At 43.2% G+C, this 15,817-nt stretch overlaps 1 protein-coding gene across 2 annotated transcripts in view; it reads right to left on the bottom strand.

Annotated features, from left to right (window-relative positions):
* Positions 1-2,297: 2,297 nt before the first annotated feature.
* GPR137B (G protein-coupled receptor 137B) overlaps positions 2,298-15,817 on the bottom strand; it is a 51,214-nt gene continuing 37,694 nt past the window's right edge. Inside the window, exons 4-7 of one of the 2 annotated variants that reach the window (XM_077811843.1) lie at positions 10,300-10,453; positions 8,400-8,524; positions 5,127-5,251; positions 2,298-2,432 (exon numbers count right to left, since the gene is read on the bottom strand). In XM_077811843.1, coding sequence (XP_077667969.1) covers positions 2,321-2,432; positions 5,127-5,251; positions 8,400-8,524; positions 10,300-10,453 — 516 coding nt within the window. In that variant the 3' untranslated portion in view covers positions 2,298-2,320. Of the gene's footprint in view, positions 2,433-5,126; positions 5,252-8,399; positions 8,529-10,299; positions 10,454-15,817 lie in introns of both variants that reach the window. The other variant, XM_077811844.1, reaches the window with a different exon arrangement.

The raw sequence follows: 15,817 nt of genomic DNA, 5'->3' as shown, positions 1-15,817 counted from the left end.
TTGTCCCTATATATATATATATATATATACACACACACACACACACACACACACTCCACTCTGGGTGGTGTGCACGTAGACTACAGAGGTCCACATTAGATTTGGGTGAACTATGGTTTTAAATTGAGTTGAGATATTAGCATGAGCAATAGGCCCAAAGCATGTGACCACAAAGAACGAGTTCATGGGAAAGGAGAAATGTTAAACCTGCAGGGGCCCTTTGAAATTCCAGTGTTATCGTATTTAAGGTTTGGGCTAAAGTAACAGAAATAAAACACTGTTAATTTAGTACCAGTTGCAATAAATAATTGGCTATATAAAAGATTGCTTCACCTGGCCTTAGCTAAGGTGAGATAATTGGCAATGACATCACTTGTTTGTTAAAGGGTATTAAAAAAAAAAAGTAAATTCGTCAGGCTGATACCTGTCTGACCAATATGGGTTATAAGCACCTTTGGGTTTAGCCTGTTTGTAAATATCTTGATCAAATGCTTATAAATGTTTTGTTACTGTGTGGATGGAGAACATTGCTTATTATTTAGGCTTTTTAGTCATGTTCAGAGCAATTGTATAAATGTCAATTGGTTTTGGGTTTAATAAAGGAATTTATGGTTAAATTGGTGTTGTGATAATACCCTGCTTAAATAATAATTCCAGCAGCATATGTGTCCAATGTGCTTGATTGCAATATTTTGACCAGCAGTGTCTTTTGGGCCATGCGTGCCCACCTTATAAAGAACAGGTACCATGGTTCTTTAAAATATTTGTCCATATACATAGATTCCATGACACACCTTCTGTTCCATCTACTACAGAATCTAATAACATCTGGATTCTGTATAAAGGAACTCAGGGGGCTGTTAGTCCCCCTGCTGTTTATCCCCTTGGATCAGGGGTGTGAGAGTATTCAGGGTGCAGGCGCAGCCCAGTGGATGCTGCTGACCAAAAGATTCTGATGTCAAGCACATGTGCACTAAGAGTGGAATATAGACCACAGATCTCGCTGGACCAAAGATACTGTCGGTTAAGTAATCATTCTTTAAAAGGTGGGGTGTATTCTGTAGTAGTTAATGACCTACATGTGACAAGCCCTTCACTTCTTTGGGAACTATGGCCCCCCTTCCTCAAAATACTTTTATCTCGCCCCTTACGCTTTCTATGAGCAAGTTCCATTTTGCATCCATCCATGTATGGTGTTCTGAGACAGCTAAACTTCTAATTATAGCAGAGCTCCTCCTCTTCTATAAACCAGGTTAAGATAGCTTTATATTTATGTCTCATGTAAAGCAGGAGTCAATGAATTACCTAATCCTACACCAGAAGCTGAAGGAGGGTTACTAATCCATCTCTTGTCTATCGGTGGTAGATTTGGCATTTGGATTGCTCTTTTATATATGTTAAAATATAGATAGCCAGCTTGGCTACTCGTGGGATTTAACAAATATGTAATCTTCCAAGGTTACTTGTAATTTGTACATGTCAGTCTGGCTGAAGTTCTGCACGTGTCACACAGCAGTGTAGATGAGTTTGATCATTTTGCTGGATCTCCCCCTACTTTTGGCAAAGCAATTCCTCTATTTTGGGTTCATCCCCACAACTGTGGAGGATGAAGGAACCAGAAAACAGTCTTTTTGGAGAAAGGCAGTATGCTGTTAGACAATAACCTTAACACAAGAGCTTCTGTCAGCCTGCGAAACGCTTCACTTGCCACGTTACACTAATTCACATTGAAGAGCAGAATTTGCTGCAAAAACACAGCAACAATTTTCAAAAATGCTGCCATTTAATGGGGGTGATGTTTTTCTTTACTGGGTTTTTATGTCTTAAAACCAAAGACTGACATGCAATTTAGGCAACTGTAATGTGTGTTATAAATGGTACGGTGTATTTTATAAAGCGAAGTATGCATTTTTAAAAGTCCTGTTCATATACACTGTAAAAATTCTCAAAGAATTTCCAGTATGTTACAGTGTTTAAGTTTATGTAAAAATCTCTTAAATAACAGAGAATGATTACATTATGCCCACTAAGGCACTTATCCTGCAACATGGGTATTTTTGTGCATAATGTTAAGCAAATGTGTATCAGTCTAAAATAACAAGGCTTAGAACAATGGAACAACTAAAATGTGGCTTCATGACATTAAACCATTACATAATCTACAACTTTCCTTGAATGCTGAGAATCCTGTGGCAAAGACCTCTATTGCTCCTTGTACAAAACAGTGCCCTTAAAAACCAACAGATAAAGGAAAATTGCTAAACTGTTTTTCAGAATATTTTTTTAATATGGAATGTCTTAATACTGTCATTGACTGGAGCTATATAGGGCTTGGTCGTTCTGTGTCCATTGTTGACTCTGGCTGCAGTGATCCTATGTAAGCCGTGAAACTGTTGTGTTGATGTCCCCAATCATAATAATCTGGAGAGAAACTAAAAAACAAAACACAAGAATTTATGGCTGATGCCTTCATTCTCTGTATGGCTCATTTACTTAAATGGGACAGACTATAACTTCATAAATATAGTTTACATAAATTCTAGAGATGCTACTAGTAGACTTTGTACTTAAGTCTCAGATCAGCTATTTAGCTCTGCATCCCTGTTCAGCAGTATTGTGGGCTCAAGGAATTGGTCATGAACTAGAGAGACTTTCATCTACTGGTTGAAATCCTGTCCAGTTCATTAATGACTGAAGGTTTTTACCACCTAATGGCTTTGCTTTCCCACATTAGGGTTCAGGGTGTTCAAGGATGTTGGACAGCAGTAGGTCGAGCCTGCCTAAATTCCTGTTCCAACAACTTGGATCCAGCTAGTAGCATTGCTGGATCTAAACATATTTTGTGTTCACATCCAACATGGTTAATACTTGGTCAGTAACTGGGAACTTGGCTCGGATGCCATATGGTTGTCTGTCTATAAACCGTTCCAAACACTTAAGATGTTCTTTGGGTGGCACTCCCTAACCAGCCCTTTGTAAGCAGTTTGGCTGATCCTCCTCTTTTCCTTCCTGGTTCTCTGGGCAGTAGGAGATCTCAGACTACACTGTCACCAGTGCTAGTATGTGTGTGACGTGCAAGCACTCTGTGGTATGCCAAAGGCTCTGTAGATTTTCCCCAAATGCAAAGATACCACCCCAGGCAGCATAGCTGTGAACAGGCAAGCTTTGTTGAACTATGGTTGCATTGTGGGTCGCAGAAAAAGCTGCACCCAACCCAACTAAGTTAATTTTTATATGCAAATAGATGGAAAAACAAGAATTGGATTCTCTATGGGTGGGAATTAGTTACTAAGGGAGCCTTCTTAAAGATTATTTCATAGTGTGCTTATTCCTCTAATAATATTTTTAAAAATAAGGGGCTGACTCATGGTGGATCTCAAATATACAGAATTCCTGTGTTTTGCAAGCAGTGGAAAAGGACACTTCCTGCACCTAAACCTAGTGCTGAGTAAAGTTTCCTCTCTTGCATGTGATTTAATAGATTCTCAGGTACAAAATAAAGAGTTATCTAGGAGCTCCTCCCCTCACTGCTTCATCCTACCAGCTCAGTCTGTTCGTAAAGTCTCATGCCCACATCTCTTCTTACTAGAGTCTTCACCACAGACCCTCTCTTTTCCAGGTCTCCTCAGTGCAGAGGTCCACACGCAGCTCTTGCCCCCTTTAGGTTTCTCCCCATACTAGGAAAAGGGTATAGGTCCTGTGCTCTACCCTGAGGCCCCCTCCTGCTTTCCCCTCATGACGTCACCCATGCTCCACCTCTTCTGGTCCCTGCTCTGCCCCTCCTTTGAGATACTTGCTGCCCGCTATGTCCCTCTGTGGAAGGGCTACACAAGACAAGACGCCAGGCCAGCCTTATGCTCTGTGCAGCCAGTGGGTGTGACATTCCCTCCCTTCCAAGCCACTGCAGGCCTGGATCACTGTGTGTGGCAGGCACCACCATGCTGTCCTCAGGACCGGTGCCAGCTAAGCTGGATGGCTGCTGAGCAGCACTGACTGCAATGGCCAGGATCCCCCTGCCACTTACACCTGGCCCAGAATCTTTCAGAGTGTTCCTGGTAAGCAGCAGGTGGCAATTAGGGGTACCTGTGGGCAGCAAATTCCCCCCCCCCAGTTTTTGTACTTGCTCAAGTTCTTCAAAGGGCAGGGAGAGTACTCAGCTTGGGGGGGAGGAGCAGAGAGCACAAGGGGCAGGGAACTGAGGGTGTGTGTAGAGGAGAGGAGGGCTTGGCAGGTGCTAGGAGTCTTCAGGGGGGAGGGGGGCCTCGGAAGAGGGGGAAAGGTGAAAATAAGTCGGTACGCCCCAGTACGGTGTACTGGCAAGGTTTTCCCAGACAGCAATTTAAAGGGCTTAGGGCTCCCAGCAGCGGCTGGAGCCCTGGGCCCTTTAAATTGCCGCCAGAGCCCCACTGCTGGAGCCCTGGGGTTGCGGCGGCAGCCAGGACCCCTGGGGCTCTGTTGGCAATTTAAAGGCCCTGCCCTCTTCCGCTTGAGGCCACGCCTCCTGCTCAGAACTCTGGGGCACCGATAAGTCCTTTAAGTTACTTTCATCCCTGGGGACGGGGCCAGAGAGGAGATTGAGTGGGGGCAGGGCCCCAGAGCAGAGCCACAGTCCAGGCACCAGAGGAGCTTCCGGTGCTCAGGCCAGCCTCCCCAAATGCCGGAGTCATGCGCTGCCCGTGGAAAAGGAGTTTGCCTTTATACCATTTCCTCTCCCGGTCTGTCTTGCTCTCAAGCTTATTGTCCTAATAGCACCCTGAACTACAAGTCTGAGAACTTCTGTCCTTAAAGAGCTGAACTCAAAACTGAAACTACTGCTCTGGTCCTACCCGTTAAAGGGCCAGCACCCTCTGTTATAGCTGTTAAATCAAGATACTCTATCTTCATTCTGTTATCCTTGTAATCTTTATGTGCTGCCATCTTTAATGCCTTGCCTCCCACCCTTACACTCACACACATGCATGTTTGTTCCCTAACGCATCCTCCTGCTGAACTCTCCTTTCTAACAGATTTTTTTCCCTACCCCTAAGTATTGTGTCTGAAATTGGTCAAAAATCATGATAAAATAAGTAGAACATTTAATCGTTCCTCACTGATCTCTTCCTCCTATAACCATCCCAATACCTCACCTGCCCTGTATGCCTTGTGGTGAAATGTTCCAGGCCAGATCATCGTCACTGTCATATCGCCGAGGGTTGTCAAAGAAATAGGATCGTGGACTGAATCCATGGCTTGGTATCATTCCTGGATTTGTCTAGGGGGGAAACCATCCATCAGTGAAAGTTACATCAATTTGTATCTGAGTGTCAGAGATGCCACCTGTTCATTTTCTAAAGAATACCCCTGAGGCGACGTCTCGCCAAAGGCTCCCAGCCAAGAGATATGGCAGGAGTCTGTTCAACTATTTTTCCCCCATCTCTCGCCTCCTGTTCTGCTTTCTCCATTTCCTCCCTTTAAACCTACCAACTCCCCACTTCCCATGAGTAGAAGTGCTCATGCTACCAGACCTGCTGCTTTACACGTCTGTTCTAGGCTCCATATAGAGTGACCAGATGTCCCGATTTTATAGGGACAGTCCTGAATTTTGGATCTTTTTCTTATATAGGTTCGTATTACCCACCACCCCGTCCCGATTTTTCACATTTGCTGTCTGGTCACCCTAGCTCCATATCAATTCCTCTCCACCCCAGTCTGCCCTTCCAATAACACCGCCCACTTGCTTCCCTTACAGAGAGCAATTTGGACCCGGCAGACAGAGGAAGAGGCATACAGTAGGATGATAAGGTTGAGGAGATGAAGAATTCCCAGGCAAAGGGATGGAGAGCTGTAGCCACCAGGCAAATGACCTCTAGTACAACCTCCCAATGTCCTGAAATTCACTCTCCTATCTTTACTGGCACAGCATCCCCTACCAGCTTCCCGTTAACCCAGGGAAACTGACCAATCTGTCCCAATGAAACTATACCCAATTAAAGGGTGGGAATAGAATGCTATTATGTCTCTCAGCAGTGATATACTTACCTCAGAGCCATGGGCCAAGCCAGGGGGAAACATCCATTGAGTGAAGGAGTGAAGGGGCCTTCACACAATTTTTCCATTTACAAAAATAAAAACCCAAACCATTTTCATTTTAGTTTAACTAGTGTGTTTTTTTTCACTCTGACCCACAGTGTGGCTCAGATTCAAGACACTGTCCTACGCATTCCCACGCACACTTGATTTTTTTTCTCTTCCATTCAGTGCCAGTATCCCCTTCCCCCCGACTCTCTGGATATGCTGGGGCAACATTTTTATTCTTGGCCCAGAGCAAGATAAAGGGTTGATCCTGCATTGTTCATTGGCATAAAACTAGTTACAGTCTTTTTTCCTTTTGTATTAAAAAAAACAGCAACCCAAAACCCAAGCAGTAAACGTGTGGGTTTTCCCCCCAGTTCACTTGCTTGACACTCTAGCAATGTTAGCATAAGAGCACTCAGTTATGCGCTACAGGCAAAAACAAATTACCAGAGACAGCAAAACAAGCGTATTATTGCCTTAACAATTCTAGGAACCAAAAGTTTATTTTTGAATAGAGCTAAGCAGTTCCTAGTTTTTAATTTTGGAGAGGAAAATGCAACCAACTCAACACTACCCCAAAGTTTTCTGTTTAAGCGATCACCATTTATAAATAAGGAAAGCAGAGCCAAATGTTGGGTTTTCACTAAAGTTTGGTTGTTTCTAGATATTTTGTGGACTAGTGGATGCAGTTTGTTTTAACAGTAATGCTTTATATATAATCTTCCTCTTTTCTTGGCAATCCTTTTCCGGCATATTAATAAGTACTTGGTAATTCTGCAACTATTAACAAATGTTTATATTACAATACTCTCCTGTGACTCTTGGACTCCATCTTGTGGCAAATTTGCATGAAAACTCATGGTGTGGCTTTACTAAAGAATCTGGAGCTTGGGCTTTTGTTGATTTTTTTGTACTGAAAGTTGTGAGCTTAACTGTAGTGGGGTTGTTTATTTAACTTTTTCAGTTTTTCTCTTGCTGTGACATAGATAAGCATAAACCTATTTGTTATTTTTCTACACACACAAAAATAAGGCATACATTTTTAAAAAGTGAGGGTAATTAACCATTGGAACAATTCACCAAGGGTTGTGGGGGATTCTCTGTCCCTGGCAATTTTTAAACCAAGATTGGTTATTTTAAAAAAAGTATTCTAGTTCAAAAGTAGTTATTTTGGGGAACTTCTGTGCCCCGTGTTAACAGGAGGTCAGACTAGATCAGTGGTTCTCAAACTGGGGATCGGGACCCCTCACAGGTTTGTGAGGTTATTACATGGGGGGGTCGTGAGCTGTCAGCCTCCACCCCAAACTGCACTTCACCTCCAGCATTTATAATAGTGCTAAATATTTTTAAAGTGTTTTTAATTTATAAGGGGGGTCGCACTCAGAGGCTAGCTGTCTGAAAGGGGTCACCAATACAAATGTTTGAGAACCACTGCCCTAGATGATCACAATTGTCCTTTCTGACCTTGAAATCTTTGAATTTATGAAAAGCGTAGTATTTGATCAGGCACATTTAACAGCAATGTTAGGTAAAGAACATAGCCCCTGTAAAAGATACCTGTAAAATGAGTGAAGTTACAGAGTTCTCTATTTAAATTAGGACTAGCTTGCTCCTCCTAACCCTACCCTACCAAACTTCTAGAGTCCTAGGGTTTTGTCTAGACAAGATATAAAGGTGTAATGTTAGAACTTGTTAGCTAATGTGTTCTTCCACTAACATTTAGCAGAAGAATGTAGTCCATAGTTGTTGTCTTGTTTAACTTCAGTGGGACTATTCATGCGTAAAGGTTTGCAGGATCAGACCCTAAATGGCAGTGCAAACTTTCCCACACATTTGCCAGTGTGTCCCACATTAATCTGGAGGGATTGCCTGCTGCTATGAGAAGATATTTTGGTTTCTCTGCCTACTTAAGTCCAACATATGTTTAGCTTTCAAACCTTGGCTTCACCACTCCGCTGAAACTGCTAACAAGATTTCAGTCAGTGCCAACTGTGGTGCTGGTTTTTGTGATATGGAAACTTCTTCAAGGAGAATTGGGCTAGGACCATCAAACCCATTTCATACGTGCCACTGAGCAGCTATCAGATGATAACTTGCAGCTGGCTTTGAATCAATGCCCTAAAAATGAAAGACACTGTACTCCATTATCAAACTCAAGTGCCAGGTAAATCTTCTACAATAACGACCTAGTAGGGGAAAGTGGTATGTTTGGATGATCTAAAGTATTTTATTTTTACTGAGAACAGTTTGAAAATAAAAAGTTAAAATGTGGAGAAATAAAAACTAACAGTAAATTGAGCTCTGAGGATTATCTGAAGGTTGTGCCTGGAAAAGGTTTTACTTACTAGGTCTTTTGTAGGGTTTCGAACACGGAAGAAGTAAACAACTAAGGAAGTGGGCAGCAGCTCCCAGATAAAGAGGATCACTCCAAATACGATGTACCCAGCATCTCCCAGCTGACATTTTAGATCTGCCTGTTGAAAAGTCAGAGCAGCATGTTAAAAAATGAGAAAGTGAGTTTGTTTTAAAAAGTATAAGAAACAAAATCAGCTTTCTTAGGGTGAAATGTATGTAAGCATAAGGGAATATGATGGAACATCTAGTAGCTGTGTATAAAAGTAAAGCAGCAGATTAACCTGGCTACAAATCGTTAACAATAAAAACCCCTTTGGAAGGATAAAAAATTCTATTTTATTTTGTACAATACCTTTCCCTTCCTCCTTTTTAAATGATCATCATCATCATCCTTAGAGTGCTTTTCTCCCCTACCCAAAAGCTACAGAGAATAGTTAAGTCTCGTGGCTACCTGCCAAGCTCTTAGACTGTCAAGAAAGTGAGACAATAAGATACTAGTGTTCTAAACTCTTTCAAGCTTTGAGAAACAAATTAAAACCTTTTGAGTTCAGTGCAAGCCCCACTAGCCCGAGTCTGTCGACGGGGTTAAGAGGCTCACTCCAAATGACTCCAAAATGTTGTGTAGACATGGGCACCCAAAAATGAAGGCACCAGAATTGCTAGTCATATTTTGCTAAATTCAGAATGAAAGATCAGTCATTGGCCATCTCTAGTTGTGAGAGCAGCCAGCATGCACTGCAATGGTCCAGCCCCCTGGTGGGCAGAAGGTATTAGGCCTTTATGTAAAAGAGGCATCACAGGCTGTCCCATGTCCCATGAAACTTCCTGCCAGGTTAGGGGAAGCACATGGACCAGGAATGTAGGTAGGATACGGCACCTCCCATTTAATTGCACTCCCCTGATTTTAAGCCAACACCCATGTACTGGGACCTGAGCATTATCCTGTTTACTTTACTTTTAAACGATGTAAACATCTGAGGTCAAAGGCTGGGATTTTCAAAAGAACCTAAGGGAGTGAAAAGAAAAGGAGTACTTGTGGCACCTTAGAGACTAACAAATTGATTTGAGCATAAGCTTTCATGAGCTACAGCTCACTTCATCGGATAGTGAGCTGTAGCTCACAAAAGCTTATGCTCAAATCAATTTGTTAGTCTCTAAGGTGCTTCAAGTACTCCTTTTCTTTTTGCGAATACAGACTAAGACGGCTGCTACTCTGAAACCTAAGGGAGTGAGGCATTCAACTCCCATTGAAATTCAACAGGAATTGTGTGAACCAGCATTCAGTCTTCGCTGTCATTTTGGTTTAATTAAAACTTGACCGATCATCATATGTTAAAACTGGTGCTATGTGAAGGGAACATGCAGCTATTCTTTATCGATAGAGCAGGAAAAATGCTTCTTTTTTAAGGGGGGATGCTGACCCCACTGAAGTCAATAGAGCTTTGACATTGACTTCGGAGGACCCACGATTTTGCCCACATGTTTAAATTGTAAATGGAGTCACCTTCTTGTCTCTACTGCTACCCAAATATGATTCAAACTATTCAGTAGTCCTTTCACTAAAGGTAAAAAACAAAACAAATCCCATACACCTGTTTTTAACAGAGGGGAGTTGCCTTTCTAAATCTTAAAAATAAATATAAATAAAGTGCAGTAACCAGAAGGTGAGTTTTTTTTATATTGTTGGTTTTGTGACTGCTTTTTCTTCTGACCGGATTATTTTTCCCTGACCATTTTATTACTGGAAAGATCATAGTCTTGGAGCAGAACAAACTTGGTGCATTTTTTTTTAATTTAAAAAATCCAAAGGATTTTATTGTATTAGTTCTTGTTTGTTGTCAATTCTGACTATACAGGATCAGTTTTCCTTGTTAGCAGTAAACTTCATACTTGCCTGATCCGATACATTGTACCAATCATAATCAAAAGAATTGACTTTCTTGGTTTGAGAAAATGATAAGATGAATAAGTTGTAACAGGCTCTTGAGGTATAAAGTAGTATAACGGTCACACCTATAGTTGTCACCTGACACACAGATGAACCCTAGAAGAGAGAGTTAAATATATTTTAGTACTTATGTCTGATAATGGCAAGAACACCGTTTTGCATGGGCTTGGTGATCTCTGCTTCACTGTGTATAATCTTGGATAAATTTACTTTTTTTTTTTTTTTTTAATCTGGGAATCTTTTTCCAAGCTTCCAGTTCTTAGCATGGTCAGCTACTATTCAATGACTCTGTCTAATACTTCAGGAAGTACTAGTCTTAAAGTACCTAAAATAAGATCAAAAAAGAGTTGTACATGGGGAATAAAACCTATTGGATAGATCATCCATTGCATCCTCACGCAAAAATAAAACCTCCAACATGACACCAGACTGAGAACTTCCTATATCAGATCTTGCACTGATACCATCATGCGATGTTGTGCATTTTACAGCTACATGCTACCCATATATTAGCCCTCTGAGTAAGTACAGAACAGCTGGTAACAGTTATTGGTAAACATATTGCACATAGGAATTCACATCCTACTCTGCAGATTTGCCCAATTTATAATTTAGTATCAACAGGAGAGTCTCATTGAGCAAAGACTAGAGGAGTAGGATGAGTGTGTGGAACAGTAAGTGAATTTGAGGTCAGGAATGTAGATTGGAATGGGGCCCTGGTCAGTGTTTTGGAAGTTAGGAGAGCTCTCTTCTGTTGGACTTGGAAATGGATAGAGTTTGTAGGGGAATGGTGTGATCCACATGCAGGATTGAGAGTAGCCAGGTTGTAGCAGAAATTCAGAGGGTAGGGATTGAGAGAGAGAGTCCATAACAGTAGGCATCACAGGTACTGAGACAAGATCTGATTAAATCTCTGGGCACAGACAGGACTAGGCTAAGGATCAATGTTAGTTCTGTCCTAGAGACAGGCACATATACAGACAAGATAACAGATGGAGGGGAAGAGGCTCAAGAAGGACTCTGTGGGGCTGGCCTGGTGGCAGCCTTTTACACAACCAAATGAGAGAGAACAAAGTTGTCCTGAGCTCTCTGGATGAGCAGAGGTAAGGCTTTCAACCCCTGTAGGGAAGGGAAAACCCTTGTTTCCATCTCACATGACTCCCTCTCCTTCCCACAATGGAGGCATATAGTACAATAAATGGGCTCCAGAGCCTGACAGAGTTGGAAGTTGCCCACCTCATCATGGGCCCTTTTACAATATTGTGGGAGATAGGAGGGCCTACCCGGGCAGAAGCATAACTCCAAGATGTCTAGCCTGGGTTACAAAGTCTAAAGGCAAGCAGTAGTGGGATCAAAGGCTTAGGACAAGGAGGATACAATTACTTAAGCATCATGTCATTTCACCAGGTTATAGTGGTCCAAACCTTCACATAAAATATTTCTTCCTCTACGTTTCTATTGAGGCCTTTTCAGCTGTATAGTTGTGGCAGAATGGAAGGGGCATGGTTTCATGAGACCCCAAATAACTCTGACCAGCTGTACAAGGATGCACTGTTTTCTTTGTACACAGGAATGCAGCATGGTATAGTGGGAGTGCTTTCCCTTGAGATGCCACATTCCGTTGCCTTGTTGCGCTGATGTTACACTTTTATAAATGTCACGTCAATGCAGTATTGACCTTTTTCTGCCTTCTGTGAGAATTTGTGTTCCTAACTCTGACAGTCTGAGGGTGCTTTCTGCTTCAGAGTTTCCCTTGGCACTCTGAGCAGTAGAGTCTTCTCAAGCAGTGGCCTGCCGGGCTGGTTTTTTGGGGGTTATCTCATAGCGCTCACTAGATTCACTGTCCTGTCTGCACCTTTCTCTTTGCTTCAAGCAGACCATGAGCAGCTGGGATGGAGGGAAAGGTGGGAGGAATGAGTGGAGAAAGGAAGGCTTTAGCTGTTTTTTTCCCTCATAGTATTGTAAAAACTGAGCTCATTCAATATATTGTATATGAAGCTGGCCAACAGCAGAGTTAAAAATTGTCCTTGAGAGAGAATATAGTTATGCCAACATTGATCATCTCCCTTCACAAGCAGTATTTTTTCCTACCAACACAAGAAGCCTGGGTCAGCCCCTACATTTGGGAATTATATCACCATTTATGAAAAACTAGCTAGCACACCCTTCGCAGCAAAACGACTTAAGACATTGATTCATCTGATACACTGTGTCCCGGGTACTACTCAGCCTGCTTGACATCCTGGATGTGAGTTCATAACTTTGTAGATCAGCATGACTGACTATCTAATTAGATGGATGCTGCAAATACTGCTAGACTTGCCTGTCAACGGGAGCATAATATGGTGGCAGGCCTGGCTTGCAGTGACATTTGTGCTGACTTCAGAGACTCAGATATTTATAAGAGGATTGAAACCAGAAATACGGTACGTAGCTGTGAAAGCTGTGGTGAGACCATAGCAAACGACAGGAAATGCTGTAAAGAGGAAACAGTTGTTATGTACTTCTCTATTCGCACTCTGTGTTGGAGAATCAACTATGCTGTTATGGAAACAGAGGAGGAAGCTGCTGACTCAGACATCACAGCTCAGTTCTCCATGCTGCAGGTACCAGAAGACAGAAGAAAGCAGCTGGCATTTTTCAGTGCTGTTTTTGCCAGAATACAGGGAAGGCTAGTGCAGTATAATATTTAAATATGTTGTAGCTTTAATCACTTTGAGCTCAACAAATAAAATAGCATGATAAAAATGTTTTGTCCACTATGGGCCAAATCCTCAGAGCAGTGTCCAGCCTAAGTAGGTGGGTGCTGGGAAGATACACAGGGAGAGTAGGGGAAGGGGACTCCTTCCTCACAGGCCACAAAGGTTGCTTAACCCTATTAGCTGCAATAGGTTTACATGCCCTCTTCAGAGGGCTGAGGATACCTGAAGTGGCAAGACTCTAGTCATGCACTCGCTGCTTGTGCCATGCAAGGAATCTCCAAAGAATGGGGCTCTGCCTATGTGAGTGCTGTGTACCCCACATTTGGCCCTCCCACTCCTGCCCCAACTTTGCACAGTAGAACTAAAAGAGTTCCACTTCCTGAGGCTCTGTGACTATGCAGGAGAATGCAGGAGGATTTACCCCTGTGCACTTTATCACCCCTGTGATATTTGAACAGAGGGAGATAGCAGATGTGAGAGTCAAATGGAAGGGTGCCAAATCTCCAAATACCACAATGTGGGCATTTCTGCCATTTAGGGTTACCAGGTGTCTGGTTTTCGACTGGTACACCCAGTCAAAAAGGGACCCTGGCATCTCCGGTCAGCACCGCTGCCAGGCTGTTAAAAGTGTGGTTGGTGCAGCGCTGGCAGGCTCCCTACATGGCTCCCCTAGGCTCCCCAGAAGCAGCGACATGTCCCTTGAGTGGCATGGGGTGGTCATGGGGGCTTCGCATGCTGCTCCCACCCCAAATGCTGGGAACCGTGACAAATAGGAGCTGCAGGGGTGGTGGGTGCAGGCAGAGCCCCCTGGCCGCCTCTGTGCCTAGGAGTCGGACATGCCGGCTGCGTCCCGGGAGCCGCCTGAGGTAAGTGCCACCTGGAGCCTGCACCCCGAACCCCTTCCTGCATGCAAACTCCCTCCTGGAACCCCGTGCCCCAAACCTCCCCCAAACCCCTGCCCCAGCCCCTCCCGCACCCTGAACCTCTCATTTCTGGCCCCTCCCCGGAGTCCACACCCCCAGCCCAGAGCCCGTATCCCCTTCCACACCTCAACCCCCTGCCCCAGGCCAGAGCCCCCCCACACTCCAAACCCCTTGGCTCCAATCCTCAGCCCAGAGCTCCCTCCTGGACCCCAAATCCCTCATTCATGGCCCCACCCCAGAGCCCGCACCCCCAGCTGGAGCCCTCACCCCCTCCCAACCCTCTACCCCAGCTGGGTGAAAATGAGTGAGTGAGGGTGGGGGAGAGTGAGCAACAGAGGGAGGGGCGATGGAGTGAGTGGGGGTGGGGGCATAGCCTCGGGGAAGGGGGAGTAAGGGGGCAAGGCAAGGGTGTTCACTTTAGTGCGATTAGAAAGTTAGCAACCCTACTGCCATTCCAATTTTATATCACCACATGGCATGGATTTTTACTAAGAATTTCAGAACAACTTTAACAGTTCAAGCTAAAAATCACTTGGCTACAATCTCCAGCTTTCAGAGCTATAAACTAAACACATGTAATGAAATCCTACAATAATTACACAAGCAAAACTCCCATTTTAGTTCAATAGGAGTCAATACATTAGCGGTTATTCATACTTCTAGGTTCAGCTGTTGGTGTGCATGTTGTATGTTTCCATCACCTCAACACTAATTTCAGAGTTGTTGTTCTTTGCTCATGTACGACAGATTGGATTTCCAGTGGGAAGAGAAAATGAATGAAGGAATCGATCCCAACCTCTACTTGGTAAACACCTCTCTGACAAAACCTCATGTTTTGATGATTTGCATGAGTTGGATAAACTTCCTTTCTAGTAAAACAAATCCACTGATCATGCCAGTTTGGTCAGCAAATGAAAAATCTGAAAAGCACAAAGCTGCAGATTGAAATCTACCAATCAGTCATGGGCTTTCTGTTGTATGTCCACACTGATTAAGTAGGAAAAGTAATTAGATGGCCAACCAGCAGGGAAGAATTTTATTATACGATTTTCTTCATAGTAACTGAAATTTACAGTATTGGCAGCTTCATCATGATGAGAAGGATAATATATTTTCATTAAACTCTAGTCATTTACTTCCAGACTTAAACTCCTAATGCAAGTCAGAAAGTCAAGGGATCTTTGAGAAAATAAGCCCTCCTTTACTATTTATGAATGTTACAGAATATCCTCTATTGACTTTGTGCCAAATATGTATTGGCTTCAATAGCATTACACTAACTATGAGTCTGCCCGTTTGTCTACTTAACATATCCCAAACTTGTCAACATAACAGACTATATCCTTAAAGAATACCTGCTGCAGGATCTTAAGTGAATCTCCTTTTCAACTGGACCATTTTTATAAAGTGGAAGTACTTTTAAATACAGCCTTAGGCCTGGTCTACACTGGGGGCGGGGCGGAAATCGATATAAGACATGGAACTTCAGCTATGTGAATAACGTAGCTGAAGTCGATGTACTTAGATCTACTTACCGTGGTGTTTTCACTGCAGTAAGTCGACTGCTGACGCTCCCCTGTTGACTCCGCCTGCACCGCTTGCTCCAGTGGATTACCAGGAGCAAGGAGAGGTAGGAGTGCTCAACAGGAGAGTGCTCGGCAGTCGATTTATAGCATCTTCACTAGACGCGATAAATCGACCCCTGCTGGATTGATAGCTCCGGAGGTAAGTGTAGACATGCCCTTAGTCATTGACAGAAGGACATGCACCATTCACGAAAGACAGTTCATACTTTGTGTTACTGTTTATTTTCATGGACATGCTGCTCCCTTAAA

This window comes from Eretmochelys imbricata, chromosome 3 (genome assembly GCF_965152235.1).
Source record: "Eretmochelys imbricata isolate rEreImb1 chromosome 3, rEreImb1.hap1, whole genome shotgun sequence".
NCBI lineage: Eukaryota > Metazoa > Chordata > Testudines > Cheloniidae > Eretmochelys > Eretmochelys imbricata.
Note: the sequence above shows the minus strand (reverse complement) of the source record. Positions and strands in the feature narration are given on the sequence as shown.